At 40.6% G+C, this 26,314-nt stretch overlaps 2 protein-coding genes and 1 pseudogene across 2 annotated transcripts in view; 2 read left to right on the top strand and 1 right to left on the bottom strand.

The window, feature by feature from the left end:
- HTT (huntingtin) overlaps positions 1–26,314 on the bottom strand; it is a gene marked incomplete at its 5' end in the record, with an annotated part of 208,048 nt that overhangs the window by 99,081 nt on the left and 82,653 nt on the right. Inside the window, 8 exon segments of the mRNA XM_027773593.1 lie at positions 10–233; positions 740–817; positions 6,166–6,276; positions 9,785–9,912; positions 11,287–11,413; positions 17,449–17,651; positions 19,499–19,650; positions 23,984–24,060. Of these exon segments, the coding sequence (XP_027629394.1) occupies positions 10–233; positions 740–817; positions 6,166–6,276; positions 9,785–9,912; positions 11,287–11,413; positions 17,449–17,651; positions 19,499–19,650; positions 23,984–24,060 (1,100 nt within the window).
- On the top strand, positions 2,985–3,449 carry LOC102490770 (inorganic pyrophosphatase-like; the record flags this gene model as incomplete). The annotated part of the gene is made up of 1 exon (XM_006152951.1): positions 2,985–3,449. A coding segment is annotated over one exon (465 nt), but the record flags the coding sequence as incomplete, so codon positions are not given.
- Positions 20,357–21,957, top strand: LOC114008605 (protein BTG3-like; annotated as a pseudogene).

Raw genomic sequence — 26,314 nt, 5'->3', positions numbered from 1 at the left:
AACTGTTACCCCGAGGTGTCGTGCTCCTGCTCCGCCTGCACCATGTTCCTCAGGCTGGCGTCAGCTAAGGCCTGGGTGAAGTGGGTGTATGGAGCCATGAAGCAGTAGTGATACAAGCCTGGCCTCATGCTGGAAGAGCCCAGACGCTGTGCTCGGCCTTGAGATTTGCTGGGGTTGGAAGACAAGCCATCAAACTGGGAGGCCAGGTTTGTCCCAAAGAGAGTTTTTAATAACTAAAAGAAAAGAATTGGCACCATGAACATTTGTTAAGTAGCATGAGCAACAACATTAGAATTTCCCAAACGAATACAAATCTCTAAATAATTGAATGTTAGTAAAAATTAAGAATGTGAAATTCTTTTTGTAAATTACTATCAATAGCATATGAGACTACTGATGAGAAGGGCTCTCTGTACCTAAAATAAAGTTCCAGGTTTCCTGTGATTCTAAATAAGGTTGACCATTCTAAACAAAAACTCAGAGGGACAGGAAGATAATGGTTACATAGGGAGGAACTTCCAATATCACCCTCACAGTGAGGACCCTCATACTCTAGGGGAGAGAGGAATGAAGGTTTCCCTCTTGGCCCAATCATAAAGTGAGCAAAAGAACGACAGGCTAGACCACCCACCACCTTCCCATTGATCATGCCACCACCACCCACTTCTGAAATAGGAAGTAGCATTTTATAGTCATGTCTGAAGAGCTTAACAGAGAAGACAGGAAACAAACTTCTCACCTGTTGAACACAAACAGTCGCCATCATTGGTTCTCGAGTAAAGCAGGATTTCAAGTATCCTAGGATCTCCTCAACACACTGTGGAAAAAACAGTAAGGTACTGTCACTCTCAGATGACCCATTATTGTTGTGAATTACAGACAGAAATAAAAGACAAAAGACAGTTTCTGCTTAAATTGTGTAAACCTCAGAGGAAAATAAGAGGAAGGTTCCCAGTTTATCATCTTGAACAGAGTAAGAAAAAGTCTTGAAATCAAAGTAAATATATTAAAACATTTCTTTCTTGCATTTTAAAATACATTCTTCATTATCGCATTCATGCAATAAATAGTTATCAAGTATCTACTGCCTATCACATGTCCAGTCCTATTTTTAGGGCAGGAACTCAGAATTGTGAAAAGCAGTCAAAAGCCCTGATTTGAACATGTTCACAACATATAATGCATTATATGTAATTTACTACAAATTAGTCCTGGAAGTGTCTTAAAGCAATCTGTAAAGTAACCAAAATGTCTACCTTCACATTACAGTACTCATAAGCTATCATCAAAAATGAAGCTTAAAAGGCAGGTACAGTTGCATGTACTTATAATCAGTTACCTGGGAAGCCAAGGCAGAGGTGTGACTAGTAAGGCTCTGTCTGAAAACCACATACATACACACCCACACACACACACTCATACACACACAAGGTCTGACAGTCAATGTCCTTATGAAGAATCAAGAAGGAAGAAAATAGGAACCAGCAGTCAGTGTAATGGCTATGTCGCTGGACTCCCACGTAGTCGACCACGGTTCGCATCTCGGACCCGGTGGCTTAAAACTCACACTGGGCGCGTGTGCGTGCATGCCCAGGATCCTGAGAGGAGAATGGAGGAGAAGGGATTGCGGCGTGACCCTCCCACCCGGGGGTGATTTCTCGCTTTCTGTCTCTATGTCTCTCTCTGTCTGTCTGGCGAGTGCATGCGCCATATAGCAGAAACCTCTCAAAAAAAAAGAAAAAAACCCCCAAAAAAAAAAAAAAAAAAAAAAGAAGGAAGAAAATGTAAACTCTAAGAAGGCCACCAAAGCAAGTGCTCAGAATCAATAGTGTGCTTCCTCATTGCCTAATAAATCATGAGTCACTGTTTCTACTGTTGAAAACCAGTTACTGAAAATGCCTCTCTTGGGCCGGCAGGTGGCATGATGTTAAGGTGCTAGATCCCACAGGCCAACTGCATGGTTCTCAGAGGCTTGAAAAACATACTGGGTACATGTGTGTGCCTAAATCCTAAAAGGAGAATGGAGAAGGAACTGCGGTATGGCCATTCCTCCAGGGGGGGAGGGAGGAGTGATTTCTCAATTACCCTCCCTCTTCTGTCTCTCTCTGGCAAGCACACGTGCCCAATGGAAAAATAATTTTTAAAATAATTTTTTAAAATTTAATTCCATTTGTTATTTTTTAAAATTTTACCAGAGAGAGAGAGAAAGTGAAAGCGAGAAAGCAAGCCACCAGGTCCGAGACTCGAAACCATGGTCGAACATGTGCAAATCCAATGTTTTTAAGCACCACGCCATCTGCCGGCCCTCATCTTGGTTTTATTTTTAAAGATGCAGTGGCATGTCACTGAAGGGACTGTGCTTGGAGCCCAGCTAAGGAATTTATTCCTGGTTGGAAGCTAGTAATAGAGGATGGCAAAGCCTGGAAAGTTGGCCTGACTACAAGATGTGGGCTTGTGGGTTAGTAGGGAGGGCCCCGGACAGTAATTAATAGACAGCTCCAGTCCACAAGCCCAGAAACGAATAAACCAGAAACTTTTAATAAAGAGTTGTACATTTTCATTAAACCATCTTTGATGCATGGGTCTGCCTCCTCCTTTTTCTTTCTTTTCTTATTTTTTTTAAAGGAAAAGGCTCTCGCTGATGCCCTCCTTATTTGTTTAATATATTGGGTTGTTGGGAAAGTCATGATGCATTTTTGCATAGAAAAACAGAAAAATATTGAGAACAGCAGTTAGCGGAATGGCTATGTCGCTGGACTCCCATGTAGTCGACCGCAGTTCAAGTCCGAGACCGGCGGCTTGAACTCACGCCAAGCGCATGTGCGTGCATGCCCAAGATCCCGAGAGGAGAATGGAGGAGAAGGGATTGCAGTGTGGCCATCCCCCCGGGGCGTGATTTCTCGCTTTCGGTCTCTCTGTCTCTCTCTGTCTTTCTGGCGAGTGCATGTGCCCTATAGCAAAAATAACCTCTCCCCTCCCCCCAAATTGGGGCGAAAGTTCTGGGCATACTGGCTATGACTGACGAAGGGGAGACCAACTGGAAAGTCACTGCCATTAACGTGGAGGATCCTGATGCCGCCAATTATAATGATATCAATGATGTCAAACGCCTGAAACCTGGCTACCTAGAAGCTACTGTGGACTGGTTTAGAAGGTACAAGCTTCCTGATGGAAAAGCAGAAAATGAGTTTGCTTTCAATGCAGAATTTAAAGATAAGGACTTTGCTGTTGATACTATTAAAAGCACTCATGACTACTGGGAAGCATTGGTGACTAAGAAAACAGATGGAAAAGGAATCAGTTGCATGAATACAACAGGGGCTGAGAGCCCCTTCAAATGTGATTCTGATGCTGCCAAACCCATTGTGGATGCCTTACCACCACCATGCGAGTCTGCCTGCACAGTACCAATTGATGTGGATAAGTGGCTCCATAACCAGAAAAACTAAGGAGATTCCTCTGGAATACAAGCTGATATTGCTCCATCTTATTCATCTGGAAATACTAGATGCAAATGTAGTAGCTTGACAAAGCTTCAAGTTTATAGGACTTACCTAACTGAAGCAAATTGTGCCATGACGAATCTGATATATTCAGAATGTTACCTGTCTGAGAGCATTTTTTGTATCTTAACTGAGGAAGCCAGTACATGCTAAAATATCAAAGCAGTTGTAATTTGGAAGTCATTTGTGAATAGATGTGCAAACTGAGCACATATTATTGGATGTACATATTTACCGTGAGTTAGAAAATAAAATTATTTTGCTGAAAAAACAAACAAACAAACAAACAAACAACTATATCCAGGCCCAGCAGTAGGCGTAATGGCTATGTCACTGAACTCCCACGTAGTTGACTGTGGTACGAGTCCCAGACCCAGATGCTTAAATTCATGCCAGGCACATATGCGTGCGTGACCAAAATCCCGAGAGGAGAATGGAGGAGAAAGAATTGTGGCATGGCTATCCCCCCGGGGGGTGATTTTTCACTTTCTGTCTATCTCTCTCTGTCTTTCTGACAAGCATATGCACCCTATAGCAAAAACCTCTCAAAAAAAAAAAAAAAACTATATTCAAAAAGTCAAGGAGAGACATGAGAGATTTTCTAAAAAGAACACAAGTGATAGAAAAAAAGGAGCCAGATACTGTGATACACAAACAAGGCCACAGCTTGGGAGGCTGGAGGCTGCATGAGAAGTCTGGTGTGACTCCCGAGCCCACTTGAGCACACTGACTGCAGTTGTGCATGTCTATAATCCTAGCTAACTGGGAAGCTGGTAACACGGTAAGACCCTGTCAAAAATACCAGTCTCCGTCTCCTTAAAAAGGCAAAAAAATCAAACCAAACTTCTAGAGATAAAAACCACAGTATCAGTGATGAAAAATACACTAGAAAGGGATTAACAGCAGATTAAACAAAGCAAAGCAAAGAGAATCTGAAGACATAGCAATAAACTACATAAAATGAGAAACAGAAATAATAATAAAAACCTGAAAAGGACACTGGTAAGCTATAGATAACTTTGAGCAACCAAATGTGCAGGTAATCATTAAGAGAGGAGAAAAAGAAGTGGAGAGGAGGAGGAGAGAAAGACACATATGAAGAAATGATGATCAAAAATTTTCCAAATATTAAGAAAACTATAAAGCCACAGATAGAAGAAACTCAGCAAACCCAGACACAAAATAAAGCACAAGATGTAAGGAAAACTACACGGCATCATAATCAAATAACTCAAAACCAGTATTAAGTTTTAAAAGAAGCCAGATGGCCTAGGTGTGGTAGAATGTGTTAAAACACTGTGTTCCACAAGCTAGGACTACATGGAGGCCCAAAGCTGGGTGCACTGACATATGCCTGTGGTCTCAGAGACACAAGAGGCCGTGCAAGGAGGATCATGAGCCAGAGGCTGGCCTAGACAACATAGCAAGATCTGAAAAAGAAAAAGAAAAAGAAAAAGAACTGGGCATGGCAGTGTTCACCTGTAGTCCTAGCTGGAAAGCTGAGGCAGGAGAAGTACAACAGCAAACCTCTATTTTTGAAATTTTTCTTAAAAAATTATAATTAAAAAATCAAATTTTTTTAAGAAGTCAGAGAAAAGATATACAGGCATACCTCATTTAATTGTGCTTCATTTTACTCTACTTCCCAGGTATTGGGTTTTTAAAAAATTCAAAAATTTGTTCCACCCCTGTGGCAACCAAGTCTATATGCACCACTTTTCCTATAATATTTACTCACTTCATGTCTCTATGTCACATTTTAGTAATTTTCAAAATATTTCAAATTATTTGATGATTATTATATCAGTTACAGTGATATATGATAAGTGATCTTTGATGTTACCGTTATAATTGTCTTGGAAAGCCATGGACTGCACCCGTACAAAAGAGCAATAACCAATACGTGTGCTCTGACTGCTTCACCAACTGGCCACTGCTCCCTTCCTTTCCCTCTCCTCAGGCCTCCCTAACTTCCTGACACACGATACCGAAATTAAGCCAATTCATGAACGCACAATGGTTTCCATGTGTTCAAGTAAAAAGAAAAACCACACACCTGTCACTTCAAATCAAAAGCTAGAAATGATAAAGCTCAGCAAGGAAAGCATGTTAAAAGCCAAGATAGGTCCAAAACTAGGACTTAACCTAATAAACCAAATTGTGGAAGCATAGGAAAAGTTCTTGAAGGATAGTAAAACTTCTACAACAGTGAACATACGTATCATAAAAAAGCAAAACAGCCTTACTGCTAATGTGAAGAAAGTTTCAGTGGTCTGGATAAAAGATCAAACCAGCCACAACATAACCTTAAGCCAAAGCATTATCCAGAGCTCTCTCCCTTTCCCTCCCTTTCTCCCAGTCAGCATGACTTCTGGCAATTAAAAAATTTAAAAAAAAAAAATTTTTTTCTAGAATAAATTGGCTTAACTAACATATGGAAATAAACAAAACAGTACACAAATAGACTTTCCCTCCAAATTTCTTGGCTAAGACATGAATCTGACAGACTCAGGTGTCTGTCAGAGTCAGACAGACCCTGTAGAGTCAGAGTCTTCCCAAGCTATGGCTACTGCCTGGCCACACCTGGAGAACTAAGTTTCAACCTTACATGCACTTGGCCTAGTGTGCTGACCACAATTCAATAAAGAAATGAGACACAAACCTTCCCAATGTCCTGCAGAGTCGCCAGCTCTAGAATCTGAGAGAGAACATCCAAGGCAGAGCGCAGAAAACCCCCAAACTTTTCAGTGCTGTTCTGGAGATCCAACGTGACCTTGGGAGGGTGGAAGGAGAGAACACACAGTTAGTGGCACTATCGCATGCTAGCTACCTACAACAGTCACGTATGTCATGTGCAATGGTGAGATGATCTGTTGTGCAGACCTGCAAACTCAACACACAAGATGTGTGTGTGTCTGTTTTTAGTACTGAGGAAACATCTTGCAAAGGAACTCCTCTTCTAGACTGTTACACCAAAACTATTATTTTTCAAAGATACCTTCCAAGTTATACTGATACTGCTAGAAAGAATCCTTACCTTCTGTCATAATGAGAAAAAATGTTAAATGTCCACCACAACCAGTATCACATAGATAGTATAACATAAACTACAAAATACAGTGTCTCAGTCCATATATATTAAGGCCCCTGGGAGAGGGACCAGCAGTTGGTACAATGGCTATGTTGCTGGACTCCCATGCAGTCAACCACGGTTCAAGTCCTGGACCCGTGGCTTAAATTCATGCCAGGTGCATGTGCATGCATGCCCAAGATCCCGAGAGAAGAAAGAAGGAAAAGGGATTACGGCATGGCCATCCCCCCTGGGGGATGATTTCTCACGTCCTATCTCTCTGTTTCTCTCTTTCTGTCAAGTGCATGCACCCTATAGCAAAAACCTCTCAAAAAAAGAAAAAAAAAATCCCTGGGAGAAATCATCAAATTCAGATAAAGTTGTTCGGGCTGGCTATAACAAAGGCAGCTCAGCAGAAGGAACAACAGAAACAGAGTTGGTAAAACAAAAAACAATCTAACAAGACATGCCAGTTGCCCAAACACCTACAAGCTGAGAAATCTCTACAGTAGGATTTAACAAAGAGGACAATGGAGCAGAGGAAGCAGAAATCCAAGATAGAAGGGAGGCCAGAATTAAAGTGAAGCACCTTAGAATCCAGGGTATTCAGAAAGGAAAATGAAAAATGAAGTGCAAACTCACTAGAAACACAGAAATGGGTACTAGGATTAAAGATGTGTGAGCTGCAAACGGCTGTAAAAGAAATATCTCTATAAGGTATTTAAAATGTACTCTCTTCTACTTGGGAGCTGACACACGGAACATGCAGCTAAAGAGAGATTCTGGGGACCAGCAGTTAGCGTAATGGCTATGTCGCTGGACTCCCACGTAGTTGACCGCGGTTCATGTCCCGGACCCGGTGACTTAAAACTCACGCCGGGCGCGTGTGCGTGCGTGCCCAAGATCCCGAGAGGAGACTGGAGGAGAAGGGATTGCGGCATGGCCATCCCCCCTGGGGGGTAATTTCTCGCCTTCTGTCTCTCTGTCTCTCTGTCTGTCTGGCGAGCGCACGCGCCCTATAGCAAAAAAACTCTCCAAAAAAAAAAAAAAAGAGATTCTGAATCTTTCATAAAATGTGGTTGAAGTTTTTTTTCTTTCAAAATTATCACTATCCAAGCCAGACAGAGACACACGAATAATGCAACATTCTACAATGCAGGACCCACATTGGAAGGTACCATATTCATGTCCTGAGACCTCTCTATGTATGACAGGCACATGCTTGCTCATGATCTTGACAGGCTGAGGCTCAGGGTGGCTCATGGTCTGAGGACCCTGTGGGAAGTGACTCTGTCTCTATCAGAAGAAATAAATAAACTTTAAAAAATTATCAATGTCCTTCATAAAGTAGGTTGCATAAGGCTTGTAATGGTATTTGAAAAAAATTCAGAAGTATTTATTAGTAACAAAAAAAATCTAATAAGATAAGCTTATCTTATCTAATAAGCTTACTCTTATCTAATTCCATATAAATGCAAAAATCAACAAATAAGGATCCAGATCATTCTAAATAAGAATGGGGGAACTGATTCACTCAAAAATATATCAAGTGGGGGCTGGATAATGATGCAGTAATAATACATGATGCTCTGCAAGCTGACCACATGGCAAGGTTCCAGGTTCACATCTGAAGACCTCTGTGAGTACACTGGGAATGCATGTGCCCATGATCCAGGCTGGCTGAAGCTCAGGGCAGCTCAAGGTACCTGTTGGGGGTACTGTTTCTCTGTCTTTGTCTCTCCTGCTCTTGAAAGAAATAAATAAACTTAGAGACCAGCAGGTGGTGTGGTGGTTAAGGTACTGGACATTCCCACATGGCCAACCATGGTTCGAGTCCTGGAGCTGGTGGCTTGCTTTCTCACTTTGTCTCTCTCTCTCTGGTCAAATTAAAAAATAAGTGAATGAATAAATAAAATCAAATAAATAACTTAAAAAGAAGAAACTAAATATATGTGTGTGTGTGTGTATGTGTGTGTGTATAAAATTGAACCACAATAATTTAAAAGATGGAAAGACTGATATAACAAAATAATGAAACTATAGAACCATGAGAATTTAGTATTTGATAAAAGTAGTATTTCAAGCCAGTCAGTGTAGAGAAATAGATTATTCAGTAAATAGGACTGGAGAAACTAGGCAACTAGAAAAGAAAGTTAAGTTAGATGAATATATCATATATAACAAATTGCAAATAAAGAGAAAAAAGTAACTAAAAGAACTAAACCAACCTATACCTAAGAGGCAATATAGCAGAGTGCTATCCTCCCATAGGCCTGCTTATAAGGTTGACCTCTGAGGCAACTGGTAAATAGTTTCCTACACTGATATAAAACTTTGCCTAGCTAATAAGGGTAGCTCACTGTGCAAAGACTATCTGAAACACACAATTTAAGTTGAACACCTGCTTTTCTTCTTTTTTGAGCCTGGAATTTTGGGTTCGTGTTATGCAGAGGGTACCTACATGACCACCAAGTTTTATGGCAGGAAGAAAGCACAGTACAAAAATCTCCCCAGCCTCTACCTGGGCAACTTTCCCTATAATAATCTGATTGAATGTCCTTACTATGTCACTGTTATAAATCTTAGCTGTGAATAAAACTACAGGTATAGTTTCATAAATTCTTCTAGTATATATCTAAATGGGGTGGTCTTGGGAAGCCCAGAAACAATATCCATAAGCCTTAAAAGTGATCATTTCTCTAATATAAACATCCGCAAAGTATTTAGGACCAGCAGATGGCATAATGGTTATGTCACTGCACTTCCATGTAGTCAACCACAGTTCAAGTTCTGGACCTGGCGGCTTAAAACTCTCACCAGACACACGTGCATGCATGCCTAAGTTCCCAAGAGGAAAATAACGGAGACAGGATTATGGTGTGGCCATTCCCTGGGGGGTGGGAAGGATATGATTTCTCATTTTCTGTCTCTATGTCTCGCTGTCTCTCCAGCAAACACAGACATCCTAGAGCAAAAATCTCTCCAAAAAAATTTGTATGATAGAAGCTGAAAGACATAAACAAAACTAAAAGACAAACCTGAAAAAATGAATTGTAACTTATAACTTAAAGGGCTAACTCATTTGCATGCAAGTAAACATGTATATGTATTTAAGTATACACATTCTATATATCATAAGAAAAACATTGACACTCCGTTAGAAAAATGTATTATGTGCATATATAGTTACAAAAAAAGCAAAAATCTATACCTTGTAGTTAGCATGAGTAGCTTTCAGGACATCATGCAATTTGAGGTATGAAGGAAGATGATAGAAACTCCCCACTGATGATGATTTACTTGTTGTGACCGGCCCTGAGGTATCAGATTGTCTGGAGGCTTTAAAGATACACACACACACACAATATAAGCTTTTAGAACAAACCTAAAAACTTGCCACATTTAAGAGAGATTACTGGCAACGATGATTTTTAGAAGTATTCTAGTAAAAAAAAGAAAATTCAAATCTTTCCTCTGACTTTTTGAGTACTTATAAGTAATGAGAAACTGACTAACAAATGCAAATAGATCATAAGTACTAAAAAAAAAAAAAAAACACAGAAGAGCAGCAGCAGTGGGAGGCAGCTCTCTGTTTTGTTTTGGCTGCTCATTTGCTTTGTAAGGCATCAATCTGAGAATCAGAGGAACAGCTGATTCAGTGACTGCTGGCCAATCCCAGAAAGGCTCTGAGCCCGAGGTTACTCCCAGCCAATATAGTTCATGAGCCTGTTAAGCAATCAAACAAAGATGATATAAACATGCTTTGAACACTTTAAAGGGCACAAATAATATCATTAAAGAGATACTAAATGTCAAAGTGCCACTATATAAACCATCTTTCTCCAGTTTTATAAACTTTTTTACTTGAGTCTTTAGTTTACTTATTTTGTCAGAAAAATCACATTCTGATAACTTTGTGCTTATAGAGTCCAATCTTTTTTAAATGGGTACTAAAGACCCTTCATAGAAAATAGTATCTTTTCTTAAAAGCCTAAATCCATAGGTTATGTCAGTCACAGTAGCACAGAAATAACATAAGTTACCCAAAGCTCTGCAACTCTGAACCCATGGGAAGGTCTCAGGTCGATGTCCTAAAGGCCCTGATCCAGGCTAAGGCTGGGGATGGATCACGACATGAAGACCCTGTTGGGGATGTCTGCCTGTCTGTATCTGTCTCTCTCAAAGACTAAACAAACTTAAAAATAAAGCCTTAATATGTTAGTAAAAAGTTACAAAATTTTCTTTATAGACAGGACTCACTTTTTGGGTATAATTTTTTTATGCATTTAGTAATTTTTTTTTTTTGAGAGGTTTTTGCTATAGGGCACGTACGCTCGCCAGAGAGACAGAAAGCGAGAAATCACCCCCCATGGGGGATGGCCACGCCGCAATCCCTTCTTCTCCATTCTCCTCTTGGGATCTTAGGCATGCACGCACACACACCCGGCATGAGTTTTAAGCCACCGGGTCCGGGACGGAAACCGTGGTCAACTACATGGGAGTCCAGCGACATAGCCATTACACTAACTGCTAGTCCCTATTAGTTATTAACATCTGAAATCACACTCAGGGAAACTTTCTGTGACTTTACTACAGGGTATTTTACTTCCGTGAAGTACCATTATCATTCATGCTGACAGGAATATAAGCTCAGTATTTCCACATGACAAATGGTGCCCACTCCTTTCCCATCATCCCAGCACTGTTCCTTACCTGTGCTGGCCTCATTGCCTTTCTTGGGACTCAACGGTACAGATGCTTGTTCCCCTGGCTCTTTCTCCTTTCCCTTTCGTCGGATGGGACTTAGAGAAGGGGGGTTTGTTAGAGAGGGCAAAGCTGCCTAAAGTAGAAAACAATGAAGTGTGACAGAAAAGTATAATCAATGCAAAAATAAAAACCATGGTATATGGTCTTAACTTTTACTGAAAAGAGCTAATCATTTTATTCTTTGAACCATATTCACAGAGCGTCAACACTATTTATGTATTCTACTTTGACCCAGAACTGTCCCAGAACTTCCTAACAGGTGCACGGTGAATGAGTTGGAGATTAAAAGAATCCCCAGAGAATCAGGAAAGGCCTAAGGCCTCTGGAGTTCCCAGGCCCATGTTCTCCAACAGTAAGCAACCAGAGCGTTCTATGTGAGCCATGACATAAAAAGGATCCAAGGCAACACTTTCAGCTCCATTTTTCAAATGAAGAAATGTGCAGAGATGAAGTGATTCATTTGAGGTCATGGCTAATAGGCAGCAGAACTAGAGGTCAGCAAATCCAGATGTATCCATAAAGCCTATACTCTTTCCAATACACCGTATGTAAGAGAATATAGAATGCTCAGGCTCCCACCCTATAGGAGGCAAGTCAGCATAAAGTAGAGTGAAGATGAGATGACAGAAACACAAACTCCAAATCCTAGCTTTACAATGCCTACTTCTTGATCTCAGAAAAGTGCATGCTATGCTGTCAATGTCTCTGGCCCTCAAGTTCTTATGCTGAAACCTAATCTCCAAGGTGATTGTATGAGAAGTGGGTCAGGCCCAGGTCAGCTGGTGGCAGTGTGGTTGGGTGGCTGGATCCCACATGGCCAACTGCGAGGTTCAAGTCCTAGACCTAGCAGTTTGAGAAATATGTCAGGTTTGTGTGTATGCATACCCAAAATTCCAAAAGGAGAAATGGAAGAGTAAGGATTGCAGTGTGTCCATCCCACAAGAGTCTCACAGCACATGTGGTTAGTGGCTACATGGTGTGGAGGTAGGTGCTTTCTTTCTTTTTCTCTCTGTCTTTCTCTGGTGAATGTACACACACTCTAGCAAATTTTTAAAAAAGAGAAAAAGTGAGCCAGGCCTAATACATATTGGTTAGGGGAGTCAGATCTTATATTACACTTCCAACTATGGTTCAAGTTCTAGCCCCAGCAGCTTGAAAACTATGACAGAGAGCTAGCAGGTGGCATAGTAGCTAAAGTGCTGGATGGCCAACCACAGTTGGAGTTTCAGATCCAGCAGCTTGAAAATCATGCCAGGCATGTGCGTGCATGTCCCAAATCCCAAGAGGTAAATGGAGGAGAAGGGACTGCAGTGTGGCCATCCTTCTTGGGAGGTCATTCTCACTTTCTCTCTCTTTCAGAGGAATGCACATACCCTATGCAAAAACCAAAGAAATGAGAAGAAAAGAAAACTATGCCAGGTACACGTGCTCAGAATCCTGACAGGATGGGGAAATAGCAGTTGGCGTAATGGCTATGTCTTTGGACTCCCATGTAGTCGACTGTGGTTCGCGTCCCAGACCTGGTGGCTTAAAACTCATGCCAGGCGCGTGTGCGTGCATGCCCAAGATCCCGAGAGGAGGATGGAGTAGAAGGAACTGCGGCGTGACCATCCCCCCTGGGGGGTGATTTCTCACTGTCTCTCTGTCTCTCTCTGTCTGTCTGGCGAGCACATGAGCCCTATAGCGAAAATCTCTCCAAAAAAATAAAAAAAAGAATCTTGACAGGATAGAAAAGTAGAGGAAAGAGGATTGCAGCATGACCACACCATGGACATTCTTTCTCTCTCTCTACCCCCCTTAACACTCTGCAAGCACATATTCCTTTTAACAATTATAAAATGAAAAAAGAAATGGGGCCATTGGGAGAAGATTTTGTCAAAGCGTGGTACCCTTATGAAAGAGATTAGTGCCCTCATAAAAGAGACACCAGAGGAGGAAACATATGGCAGACAGGAAAATGTATAGTTCTGTTTTTAAAAAAATTTATAGGTAGATAGATAGATAGATAGATAGATAGATAGATAGATAGATAGATGTGTGTGTGTGTGAGAGAGAGAGAATATCACAATGAGGACTTTACAAAATATAAAATTAATAAAAATAAATAAAATTTTAAAATAAAAGAGACACTCATGCCTTCATCATGTGAGGATACAGTGCAAAGACAGTTTTCTATAAGAAGGCAGGCCCTCAGCCAAGATTGGATCTGCCAGTACATTGATCTTGGATTTCCGAGCCTCCAGAACTGTGAGAAATAGATTTCTGCTGTTTATAAGCCACTCAGACTATGGTACTTGATTACTGCAGCCCAAACTGACTAGGACAGTTACCTTACACCTTGAGCTTTGTCTGTGAAATGAGTATAATGGGATAAACAGCTACACTCAGAAGAATGGACTGGAGGGCGGCAGGGAAGGATTGCAGAGAGTGTAGCTAAGAGGTTGCCACTCTTGAAAAACCTATCCAGTGGAAGGAGTTACTCAAAAAGGCCACCCACAGTATAAGCCCATCCCCAAGAAGTATCCATAAAAAGCAGATCCATAGACACAGAAAGTTAGTGGGAGACACAATAACAAGTGTGAATCGACAACCCTCAGAATGGGAAAATATTTTTGTTAAATATGCCTCAGACTAGGGACTGATAACCAGAATACACAGGGAACTCAAGTGCCTTATGTGAAACAAAATGATTAATCCACTTAAAAGATAGGAAAATGAGCTGAACAAAAATCTCTCTAAGGAAGACATACGAACAGCCAAAAAGCATATGAGTAAATGCTCAACATCCCTCAACATTCCTTATCATAAGGGAGATGCAGATAAAAACCACAATGAGATACTACCTAACCCCTGTCAGAATGGCAAAGATTAAGAATATAAAAAGTGATAAATGTTGGCAGGGATGTGGTGAAAAGGGAACTCTCCTACACTGTTGGTGGGAATGTAAACTGGTTCAGCCACTGTGGAGAACAATATGGAGGTTCCTCAAAGATCTACAAATAGAACTACCATTTGATCCAGCAATCCCACTTCTGGGAATCTACCCAAAGGACAGGAGAACACTCAGTTGGAAAAGTACCTGCACATCAATGTTTATTGCAGCATTATTCACGATTGCCAAGACATGGAACCAACCTAAATGTCCACAAACTAATGAATGGATTGGAAAAGTGTAGCATATATACTCTATGGAATACTACCCAGCCATAAAAAATAGCAAGTCCTTGATAGAAAGCGTACAGAAACGGAGGATCTATTGCTGAGTGAAGTAAGCCAGGCTATGAAAGAAAGATATTATATGTATCCACTTAATATATACCAATTATCCGCACTCTATGGTAGAGAGCGAAATATTGGAGGACATAAAAGCAGTGAAAATACTAAAAAAAAAAAGACAAAAAAAGAGACCAGCAGTTAGCGTAATAGCTATGTCGCTGGACTCCCATGTAGTCGACCACGGTTCGCATCCCGGACGCAGTGGCTTAAAACACGCCTGGTGAGTGTGCGTGCGTGCCCAAGATCCCGAGAGGAGAACGGAGGAGAAGGGATTGCAGCGTGGCCATCCGCCCTGGCAGGTGATTTCTTGCTTTCTGTCTCTCTTGTCTGTCTCTGTCTGGCGAGAGCACGCTCCCTAAAGCAAAAAAAACCTCTCAAAAAAAAAAAAAAAGAGCAGTGAAAATATTTAACAAGAATAAGACAGTGTGGAATGTGGGGTGAAGAGAAGAGGACAGAGAAAGATAGCAAGAGAACAAATAGAGAGGCAGGACGTCAGTGGGAAACAGATATGGCTTATTACCTATTGATGATGACGTGTATAGTATTCTCAACTGGATTGGTCTGAGAAGTATTTCATGATGGGTAAAGTCTTTTTACAAGCAAAATGAGAAATAGTGATTGGTTTAAAAAAATTGGAATAATAATAATAATGATCAGGAAAAACAATGAAAAGATATTGAATGATGAAGTGGGGATTTTAATGTCTCTATATTGACTGACATGCATGGCATTCCCTTTTGAAAAAGCAATGCAATACAGTGTAAAGTTATATGCAATTCAATGTAATATAAACAAGATTATGATAATAATAAATAAATTTTTAAAAAAAGAATTACTAATAACAAGCAGAAACTCAAAAAAAAAAAAAAAGTTAGTGGGTGCCTAGAGCTGGGGATGCAGATCTAGGGGGTTCTAGCTAAAGGGCACAGGGATCCTTTCTCAGTACTAAAATAGATGTGATGATGGTTGCACAACTCTGGGCATATTTTAAAAAACTAGTTGTACACTTGAGATGGGTAAATTGTATGGCACATGAATATCTCAGGAAAGCTGTTTAAAAAGGAAGAAAAAGGCTAGTACCATAGATAGTCCAAATGAAATACTATATCAGTATGGGCTGGAACAGTGGCAGAGAACATCTGTGTGTGTGTGTGTGTGTCTTTGTGTGTATGAATGCATTAACATACACGTATGTTTATGTGTACGTGTGCATGTAGGTATGTGTATATGAGTATGCGTATGTGCATTTTTTAAAAGACATGTGTAATAAGAAAAACAAAGGACTTGGTGAGCAGGTGGCACAGCCATGAAGAGGAGGAGAAGAGCTCAGTTTTACATAACCGTATTTGACACCTCTATAAATCAGTCAAAGAAAAGTATTAGGTGGCAGCTAGCTACAATAGATTGCAGCTTCAAAAATACCTGATGTTTAGATGAAGACACAAGAGCAGCCCCAACTCTCTCAGGTTATCCTATCCCATATTGAATGTACTACCCATAGAAGGTGATTCAATTTTAAATTTAAGAAAAATTCAACAAAATGAGTTCAGTTCCTCAGTCACACCAGTCACATTTCAAGAGTCTCACAGCACATGTGGATAGGGGCTACTGTCCTGGTTTCCACAGATATGGAACATTTGCACTATTTCAGAAAGTCCTACTGGGCAGTGTTGACCCAGAATATAGGAAGAGAAGATGACCTAGAACAGAATCTCACAAGCATTGAACGGTAGGCAGGGAAAAAAAAAAAAACAACGTTACTGAAGAGCAGCAAAGGGGTCAGAGAAAACACAATAGGCCAGGCAGAAGCCACTAGGAAGAATTTTCACAATGGGAACAGAGGAGGACAACAGGACTGAGAGGTCCCCACAGACTATAAAACAGCCCGCAGGCAGGAAGAGTCACTATGAAGTAAGGAAGCAAGAATCAGACCTGCAGGGCTTAAAGAGTGGATGGCTGAAGGGGTGGACAGAAGACAGGCTGTGCAGGTCAAAGAAGCCTTGTGAAGAAGTCCATGTGAGAGCAATAAGAAGTACTCAGGCATTAAGCTGGGAGGTAAGATTCTTCAGCACTCTGTAATGAAGGGGAAGCTCTGTAATGAACGGCAGCTTAGGAAGTCAAACTGGAGTTTAAGATGGAAGACACAGAAAAGAGAGAGAACACAATTACAAGTGAACTAATCTATCTGAAATTCATTGTGCAAATAGTTTAACATTTGTTTTGAAGTTGATTTTATCAAATTGCACTTCACAGAAAAGCAAAACTGCCAACATTTAAGGAGAGAGCAAATGAGGTCCTTAAGCCAGCAACTTCAATGCTGAGCTTTCGTAGCTAATTCTGAAATCCTAAAAATAAAGCTAGGTGTTTTATTTCTAGAGTTGACAGTAATTGATAAATAATATCAAAAGGGTTACATGAAACAGATGATCACATTTTTATGTTAAATTTAGTGTCATGGGACCAGCAGTTAGCGTAATGGCTATGTTGCTGGACTCCCGTGTAGTCAACTTCAGTTCGCGTCCCAGATCCAGTGGCTTAAAACACATGCCAGGTATGTGTGTGTGCGTGCCCAAGATCCCAAGAGGAGAATGGAGGAGAAGGGACTGCAACATGGACATCCCCCCTGGGGGGGTGATTTCTCGCTTTCTGTCTCTCTCTCTGTCTGTCTGGCGAGCGCATGTGCCCTGTAGCAAAAACCTCTCAAAAAAAATTAGCGTCATGGTATGATCAATTTTGTTCATTTACAGCAAAAGAGAATAAAGAAGGGACAGGTTATGACACCCACAAAGTCATTAAGACTGTATTAAAACAGCTGCCCCAGTAAATAATTACCTTGATAGCTGGTCCAGGAGCCACCTCATCTAAGACGTGAGCACATATATTAATGACCTTCAGTAGGTGGGAGAACAGCTGTTCCACCATGGGCACCAGACTGCGCTCCCCCAGAGCTGGCCACACCTCCTCTTGTTTAGTGGCGCCTAGGTTGGCTTCTTCTTCGGAGGTCCAGGAACTTCTCAGAGATTTGGGGGCACTGGCTGTGATATAGGCACATATATTACCTCCCACCTCCACAGCATGGAAGAGGAAATTGCTCGGGGAATGCAAATCATTTAGACCCGTTTACCTATTTGAGAGTCTCCTAGACAGCTGATACCCTCAATTCAATATGAAACTAACATTCCCCCAAAAAAATCTGTATTCTCAATTTCTATGACTATTACTGCCATATAACTGTCAGTATTTGAAGTCATCCTAGGCCTCTTGTCATCTTTAAAACCAAATTTCAGCTGGCTATCAAAGCCTGGCAATTCTGCCTCCTTCATTCTCTATCAGTCTCTTCCCTATAATCCCAAAGCCATTTTCTTGCTTCAGATTCTGTTTCTTGCCTTAACTTCAAAACTAACCTCCTGTCCCAAATTCAAGTCAGCTGGGTGATTTCTCTAATCTGTTAACTCTGTTTCATGAAACTGTAATAGCCTCCCAAAGCAAAGAGAACAAATCCAGACTGATAACTCTTCCCCACCCCAGTCAGTTTCAAAGGACCGCACCTTCCTTGCAGGCCAAATTCTCCATTCTCATACCTTTCATTGCATGACATCCAAAGTTACTTATAGAACCCTAAATGTCACATAATTCTTCATGTCTCCATGCCTTTGCACATGCTGCACCCCCTGTCTGGTATGTAAGCCCATCAATCTGGCCAAAGAAGGGCGACTACAGTCACTTTCTGCTGCCACTCATCTTTTGCTTCCATGTATCCCCCACTATTCTACAACCAACTTAAGAATGAAACACACATTATGCTTTCTTATAGTTTCTATGCTTGAGACAGTACCTAGCACATGTGCCCACTTAAATGAAATTCAAACTTAGTTTACCATAGTTAATTGAGGAGCTAGACAGGACAGGGCATCTTTAAAATACTCAGGAGGGCTGGTTTCATTGTGTAGTAGTTAAGTGCCATGCGTAGGGAGCTGGATTCCACATAGCTGACCAAAGTTCAAATTCTGACCCTGGCAGCTTAAAAAACACCAAAGGCAGGGCCAGGAAGTGGCATGGTGGTTAAAGTGCTAGATACCCACAAGGCCAACCACAGCTCAAGTCCCAGACCCGGCAACTTGAAAATCACACTAGATGCATGTGCACACGTGCCCAAAATTCCTAAAGGAGTATGGAAGAGAAGGAATTGCAGCCTGGCCATCCCCTCTGGGTGGTGATTTGATTTCTCACTTTCCCTCTCACTGTTTCTCTCTCTTTGATGAGTACACACACCTTATAACAAAAACCTTAAAAAAGGTTAAAAAAAAAAGGGGGGGCACATAAAATGAAAAAATTCACTTCAAAAAAGCACAGATATGTGTGTGCCCAAAATCCTGACAGGATGGAGAAGTGAAGGATAGGAGATCATGGCATGACCACACCCACAGGGGGTGTTCTAGCAGTAAGAAAAAAATAGGTACTCGTCATAAGTCTGCTCCATAACAAGGTGATGATGGACTGCTGGGGAGGAGGATCCTATATGGAATCCAGCCTGGTCAGCCTGACACACTGAGCATGTGACCAAGTGCACAGGATTCAATGGGCTGGAGGAAGGGAATCACAGCATGACCAGACTCTGTGGAGAGTACCATTCTCTCTCTGTCTCGCTGTCTCCTCTCTCGCATGTGCATACATGTGTTCTATGATGAATGAAGAAAAAATCATTTTCTTTTTTAAATACTCAGTACAGAATAGCTGCCTAAAGTACACATCCCTGTATGTAAATAACATCTAAAGTTTTGACTACAGGAAGAAGCTTTCCTGACAATGTCCTCATAATACTTTTACCCATGGAAATCTAAAGCTAAAATCCTGAGTCTCTGTCCCAATTCCCTGTCAGTACCTGCAAGCAAGTTTCCAGCCAAAATCAAAGCATCTTGATGGGCTGAGAGATCCAGTGGGAACCACGCTGATGAAAGGAGGGTAAGAACCACTGTGGCCATCCCAACAGTGCAGCTCTTTCTGGACTCATCTGAGGCACTCAACGGAGGCGCTCTGGAAGCAATATTTGCAAAGTAAACTTACAGAAATTTTTCAGTTAGTAGTCTCGCTTTCTCTTATGAATCCAAAAGTGAGGCCTATTATGGTACATTTTATACCAGCTCAGAAACTGATTTTACTATTTACAAACTAACATCTTTCCTATAAATCACAGCTCCATAAAAATCATCTGAGGCCCAACAATGGCAGTATAGGCAATAGGGCGGCACTGCATAATACTGGAGTCATATGAGAAGGCCGGTCACCCTGAACATGCCAGGAACACCTGCAATCTGGGCAGGAAGGAAGGGCTAGGGGAAGGACCACACCATGGCAAGACCCTGTTGAGAGGCTCTCCTTCAACTCTCTATTAGGAAAGAAAGAAAAACTTTTTTCCAGTCATTTGAGAAATGAAATCAGATAGATCTTATTAAAAGAATTGGAACTGTGTGTTTATTTTTATGTATTTTTTCATTTTCTTTAAATTTTGATTTAGCACATTTTACTCCAATATCAAAGTTTCTCAAAAGTCAATTTTAGCTGGACCTCTGACTAGAACTGAAGTAGCTGCTCAGTTAGTATTTTGGGAAGGAAGGAAACCAATCACAGTACAATCCTTTGAGTAAATGCTAGTTGGCCATCCACTGACACACAGAAAGGTGTAGCTTTATTTTCTAATGTGCTGAGTCACCCACATTTTTCTCAGTAAGCAGTACACATCATGAAGTTCATCCTTAATGCTGCAGAAGACAGAATTATTTCCCAGATAGCTGGTAGGGCCACCTACTGGAGGAAAATTATTTTAAATGACAACTGTTAATATAAATACAATAGTTCCTGGATTACATCCTTATAGTTTAATTACACTGTTGTAGTTTATCAGAATTTCATAAGACAGGTAGCATTTGATTTCAAGCAGAAAAAATGTTTCTGAATTTTTGTGTGTAGTGATAACTTTGGAAAGAATCGGGTCAGTTAAGAAGTCTTTCCTGTTCTCTCAGTAAAAGGTTGGCCACCCGACAACCTGGAGGCTCCACCTGCTGAGCACAGGTCTGCTTCTCAGTGCCCTCAGTTCCTAGCCTGGACATGGTCAGGGCTGTGGAATCTATGGTCCCAGAAAGGCAGTGATGGGAAAAATAAAGAATAAAACTGCTGCCTTTATCTTTCTTTTCTTCACAAAGCTAGTTTGAAAACATAGCTAAGTTTAAAAGAGGCAGTTGAAAGGTTTGCTGCAAAATCGGCTTTTTTTTTTTTTTTTTTGCTATAGGGCGCGTATGCTCACCAGACAGAAAGAGACAGAGAAAGCGAGAAATCACCCCCCAGGGGGGATGGCCACACTGCAATCCCTTCTCCTCCATTCTCCTCTTGGGATCTTGGGCACGCACACATACGTGCCCAGCGTGAGTTTAAGCCACCAGGTCCAGGACTCGAACCACGGTCAACTACGTGGGAGTCCAGTGACATAGCCATTACACTAACTGCTGGCCCCCAAAATCAGTTCTTAATAACTTTGAGAAAAATAGAAAAATTACTAATATGTAGAAAAACCACCAGAAGGACAAATATTTGGGCCAGCCAGTGGTGCAGTGGACAAAGTGACTGGATCCCACACAGCCAACTGCACAATTCAAGTCCCAGGCCCAGGCATGTATGCGTCTGTGCCCCAAATCCTGAGACAAGAATGGAGAAAGAATCTTAGTGTGGCCATCCTCCTGGGGTGTGCTTTCTCACTGCCCTACTCTCTCTCTCTGTCTCTGTTTTGAGCACAGGCATCATACGGAAAATTTTTTTAAAAAAGAGAGAGGACAGGCATTCATGTCAGTAAGTCTCAGAGAGCTCATACCGATGTTCTGAAAGCTGTAAGAAAGTCGCACCATATACAACAACCCAGGCTTAACAAAGGTGCTTACTCTCTGGGTGGACCCATGAGACATGTGCTCTCAACATGGAGAGACAAATGATGCGTTAATTGCTGCCAATTCTGAAGATGAAGAAGAGAACAAGGATGAGAGTCCCTAGAAAGTGAAGAGAGCTTTTCGTGGTTACTTCTATTACCATTCAGGATCCTCTTCTTCAAAGAAAGAACTAGACGTGTACCCCAGTTCAGTGACTGTGACCCCAAGCATGGTGTACCAGATTTCAGAGCTGATACTCCCACCTCTTCCAATGAGGCACACTTTGCCCAGAAAAAAAGCCAAAAATGTACTGAATGACACACCATCTGGTTATCCATATCAGAGAGAATAAACCTTATTGCCAAATTCCAGTGACATGGATACCTCCTTCAGAATGCATTGTGACCGGGACCAGCAGTTAGCATAATGGCTATGTCGCTGGACTCCCATGTAGCCGACCACGGTTCGAGTCCTAGACCTGGTGGCTTAAACTCACACCAGGCATGTGTGCACATGTGCACGTGTGCCCAAAATCCCAAGAGGAGAATGGAGGAGAAGGGATTGCGGTGTGGTCATTCCCCCTGGGGGGTGATTGCTCACTTTCTGTCTCTGTCTCTCTCTTGTCTTCCTGGCTAACTAGCGCACGTACCCTATAGCAAAAACCTCTCAAAAAAAAAAAAAAAATGCATTCTGACCAAAACCACCAGATTAATTCTCACGTTAGTACCTCACTAGTTTTTTTATTTACTGGTGTCATGTTGAGAGAAAGGTAGAATAAAGGTTAAAAGATCATACTGATAGTGCTAAAGTTCATATAGAACAAAACCTTAGAACTTAAGTTTATAGAGAAGTTGAGAAGTCTTTGTTTAAAAAAAATACACATAGTTTAGGTATATTGATATAGCCTGAGAAACGGTATTAAAGTTAGCCAAGTGTCTGAGTTTTTAACATTAAACTTGAATATTTATATGTTGTGCATCAACTCTACTACCAACAAAAACACTGTAGGAGTGAATGACCTGTTGTAGCAGCTTTGCACATTTACTTTCTGGAGAGTATGTTAGGTATTTATACACAAGGAAATCTATTTTATGTCACTGCTGTTAAAAAGAATAGAGTGAAATCATGTAGCTGCAGATAACAAGTAGCTTGAGGCAAAAAAAAGTGATGGAACCAACAGATGGCATAATGGTTATGTTGCTGAATTTCCACATATTCGACCACAATTCAAGTCCTGGACCCGGTAACTTAAAACTCACTCATGCCAGGGGTCCAGCTGGTGGGATGATGGTTAAGATGCTGGACTCCCACATGGCTGACCATGGTTCAAGTCCTGGACCTGGCAGCTTGCTTTCTCACGTTCTCTCCCTCTCTCGTTCTCTCTGGTCAAATTAAATGATAATAATAAATAAAATAATTCCTTCTTAAAGAAACCCAAAAACTTATTCATGCTAGGCACATGTGCGTGTGTGCCCAAGATCCTGAGAGGAGAATGGAGGAAAAAGGATTGTGGCATGGCCAACCTCCCTGAGGGATGATTTCTCACTTTCTCTCTCTGTCTCTCTGGCAAGTGCATGTGCCCTATAGCAAAAATCTCTCTTAAAAAAAAGTGAGAAAAAGACTTTTGCCAGCATATGAAAATTTCCTTAAATTAATATGCAGATCATACCATCAAGTCTCCACAAATGTTTACAGGCATGTGTCATTCATTAGAATCAAAACTAATTCGGTATCTCCCAACATCTCCTGTCACTAGTTTTCATGTAAATAGTAAAGCAGAAAAAAAGTATTCGATGGATATTTTTTCAAAAATCCAAACTGACTAAAGACTTAAAAAGAAGAGTAAATAATAAATATATGTATATATAAATAAAATTTTAAAAACTGTTCATGAAAAATGTATGTATTATGCACAAATAAAGGATGAATTTCAAAAATGTTCTTCACTAAAATAAACTCATATTTTCATTCCAAAAACAAAAAAGAAAAGTACTGGTTAGCAAAAATATTTAACTTTTAAAATATAAAATGTATAAGTTATAAAAAAGTTATAACAAAGACCATTCCTATTGCACAGAACATGTGTTTGAACTAAAAAAAAAAAAATCAATTATATTGTCATTGTTCTTATGATTCTAAGCTTAAAAACTGTTATCTAATAATAACTTGCTACCACAAAATTGTACACAATACGATCCTCACAGTTGACTGCAGAACTGAAGTGGCCTTCTAAAATTTGTTTTGGCTCCAGTGTCAACAGTTACATTATACATGCAGTGAGCAGTTGCTATTGTAAGAGAACCGGTGACCAACTAATTGTGTTTGTATAATTTTTAAATATCTAAAATAATTATTTTTGCAATAAACATGTAAAACAAAAAGAAAAAGAGATTCCAAGAACTCTGTTCATATTATATAGCTGTAAACAACTATATACTAGAGAAAATACATACCCACAATGCCAACCTAAACTCCAAATGCAAACTGGAAAAGCAGTTGAAAGAAGACACAAAGCTTCACAGCATCCAAACTGTATAATAGAAAAAAAAAAATTTAAAAATCACGCCCAAACACCACAAAGAATTAAAATTTTTTACCCTTTATAAAAAATACAATGAAAAAAAAAAGAGTGCAATGAAAAGAAAATTGATATCTATGAAAGTAATCATAGATTATTTGTGCCACCATGTTATAAATTCATACTTGAAAAGATACAGGTTGGTAGCAGAAATACTTGTTTAACAAAAGCATTGATTATATCACACTCCTTCTGCCTAATATAGTAATCATCTTGTGCCACCTACTCTCCCTGGAATGTTCTTCCTTCCCCCTCCCTGGTTTGCCTCTGTGTGTCCTTAAGACCTCAGCCTAAGCTGATTAATACCAACTTCTCTGATGGACTGCAAGAACCATAAGGACAGAGATCCTGGTGGTTTTTCTATCCCAAGCCTACAGCAGTGCCTGACACATGGAGCTCACAACAAAAATAAAGTTTATGATACCTAAACAAAATAAGGCACACTCCTACTACAGACAGCCCAAACAAAATTAAGATTGAGAGGCAAATGTTTACTATCAAGACTGAGCCTTGGGCAGTTTGCACAATGGCTATGTTGGTAGACTCCCAAGTAGTCAACCATGGTTCAAGTCCCAGACCTGGGGGCTTAAACTCACTCCTGGCATGCAGCGTAGCCAACCCCCCAGGGGGTGATTTCTCATGTTCTATCTCTCTCTGTCTTTCTGGCAAGCATACACGCCTTATAGCAAAAACCTCTCCAAAAAAAAAAAAAATACTGAGCCTAATATTAATTTACTGAGTTTTCTATACCATGCAATATTCCTTCTATCACATGTAAGTACAAAGGCTTAATTCACTAATCAGCAAATTAATAATATTTTTGCATACTATTCTTTTTTCTCATTATAAAAACTGAGGGATAACTGAAAAATATAAAGAAGAAAACAATAATACACAATCCTAAAATCTATTTTGGTGATTTTCTGTCACTGTCCTATGTGAAAAAGATATGTATGTGAATATTATTTTCCTTAAATGAGGTCAACTATTCATATCCACACACACATTTTTTAAGTTTTTCACTCATATAATTGATATCTTTACATATTATTAAAATTCACCAAAGCATATTAATAGGTGTAAATATATAGCATTTGTACAAAATTTAACATAATCAAAATTTAGTTATTCTTGAGTTCTTGGACATTATGGTTCTTTTTCAACCTTAGCAAAATTAATTATGACATAATTATATTATACAAAAAACTCTGTTGGATTTGTAATTTTCTTCCTTTTGTATAAATTAGTAGGTCACTGAGAGCATTATATTAGTGGTATTTCACACCTCTGGCATACTATTATTTCAGATTATGGCAGTATTTATTTTCACTTTTATGTCTTCTTAAATTTGCTGAACTTCTTTAGGAGAAACAAGTATTACTTTAATAATCAGGAAGAAATGTTTTTTTTAGCTTTTTTTGGTTTTTTTTGGAGACGTTTTTGCTATAGGGCATGTGCGCTCGCCAGACAGACAGAGACATAGAGACAGAAAGCAAGAAATCACGCCCCAGGGGGGATGGCCACGCCGCAATCCCTTCTCCATTCTCCTCTCGGGATCTTGGGCACACAACACGCACACATACTCGGCATGAGTTTTTTTCTTTTTTTTTTTTTGCTATAGGGCATGTGCGCTCGCCAGACAGACAGAGACATAGAGACAGAAAGCAAGAAATCACGCCCCAGGGGGGATGGCCACGCCGCAATCCCTTCTCCTCCATTCTCCTCTCGGGATCTTGGGCACGCACACACATGTGCCCGGTGTGAGTTTTAAGCCACCGGGTCCAGGACTCGAACCGTGGTCAACTACTTGGGAGTCCAGCAACATAGCCATTATGCTAACTGCTGGTCCCTCAGCATGACTTTAAGCCATTGGGTCTGGGACTCGAACTGTAGTCAACTACGTAGGAGTCCAACAACACAGCCATTACATCACCTACTAGTCCCTAAAAAATGGTGTTTTACTTTTCTGTTAGAATAAGATCCGGGACCAGCAGTTGGCATAATGGTTATGTCGCTGAACTCCCAGTAGCCAATCACAGTTCGAGTCCCGGACTTGGTGGCTTAAACTCATGCCAGGTACGTGTATGTGTGTGCCCAAGATTCCAAGAGAAGAATGGAGGAGAAGGGACTGCGGTGTGGCCATCCCCCCTGGGGGGTGATTTCTTGCTTTCTATCTCTCTGTCTCTCTGGCAAGTGCACACGCCCT

Source organism: Tupaia chinensis, unplaced genomic scaffold (assembly GCF_000334495.1).
Source record: "Tupaia chinensis unplaced genomic scaffold, TupChi_1.0 Scaffold000360_1, whole genome shotgun sequence".
NCBI classification, from domain to species: domain Eukaryota; kingdom Metazoa; phylum Chordata; class Mammalia; order Scandentia; family Tupaiidae; genus Tupaia; species Tupaia belangeri.
Note: the sequence above shows the minus strand (reverse complement) of the source record. Positions and strands in the feature narration are given on the sequence as shown.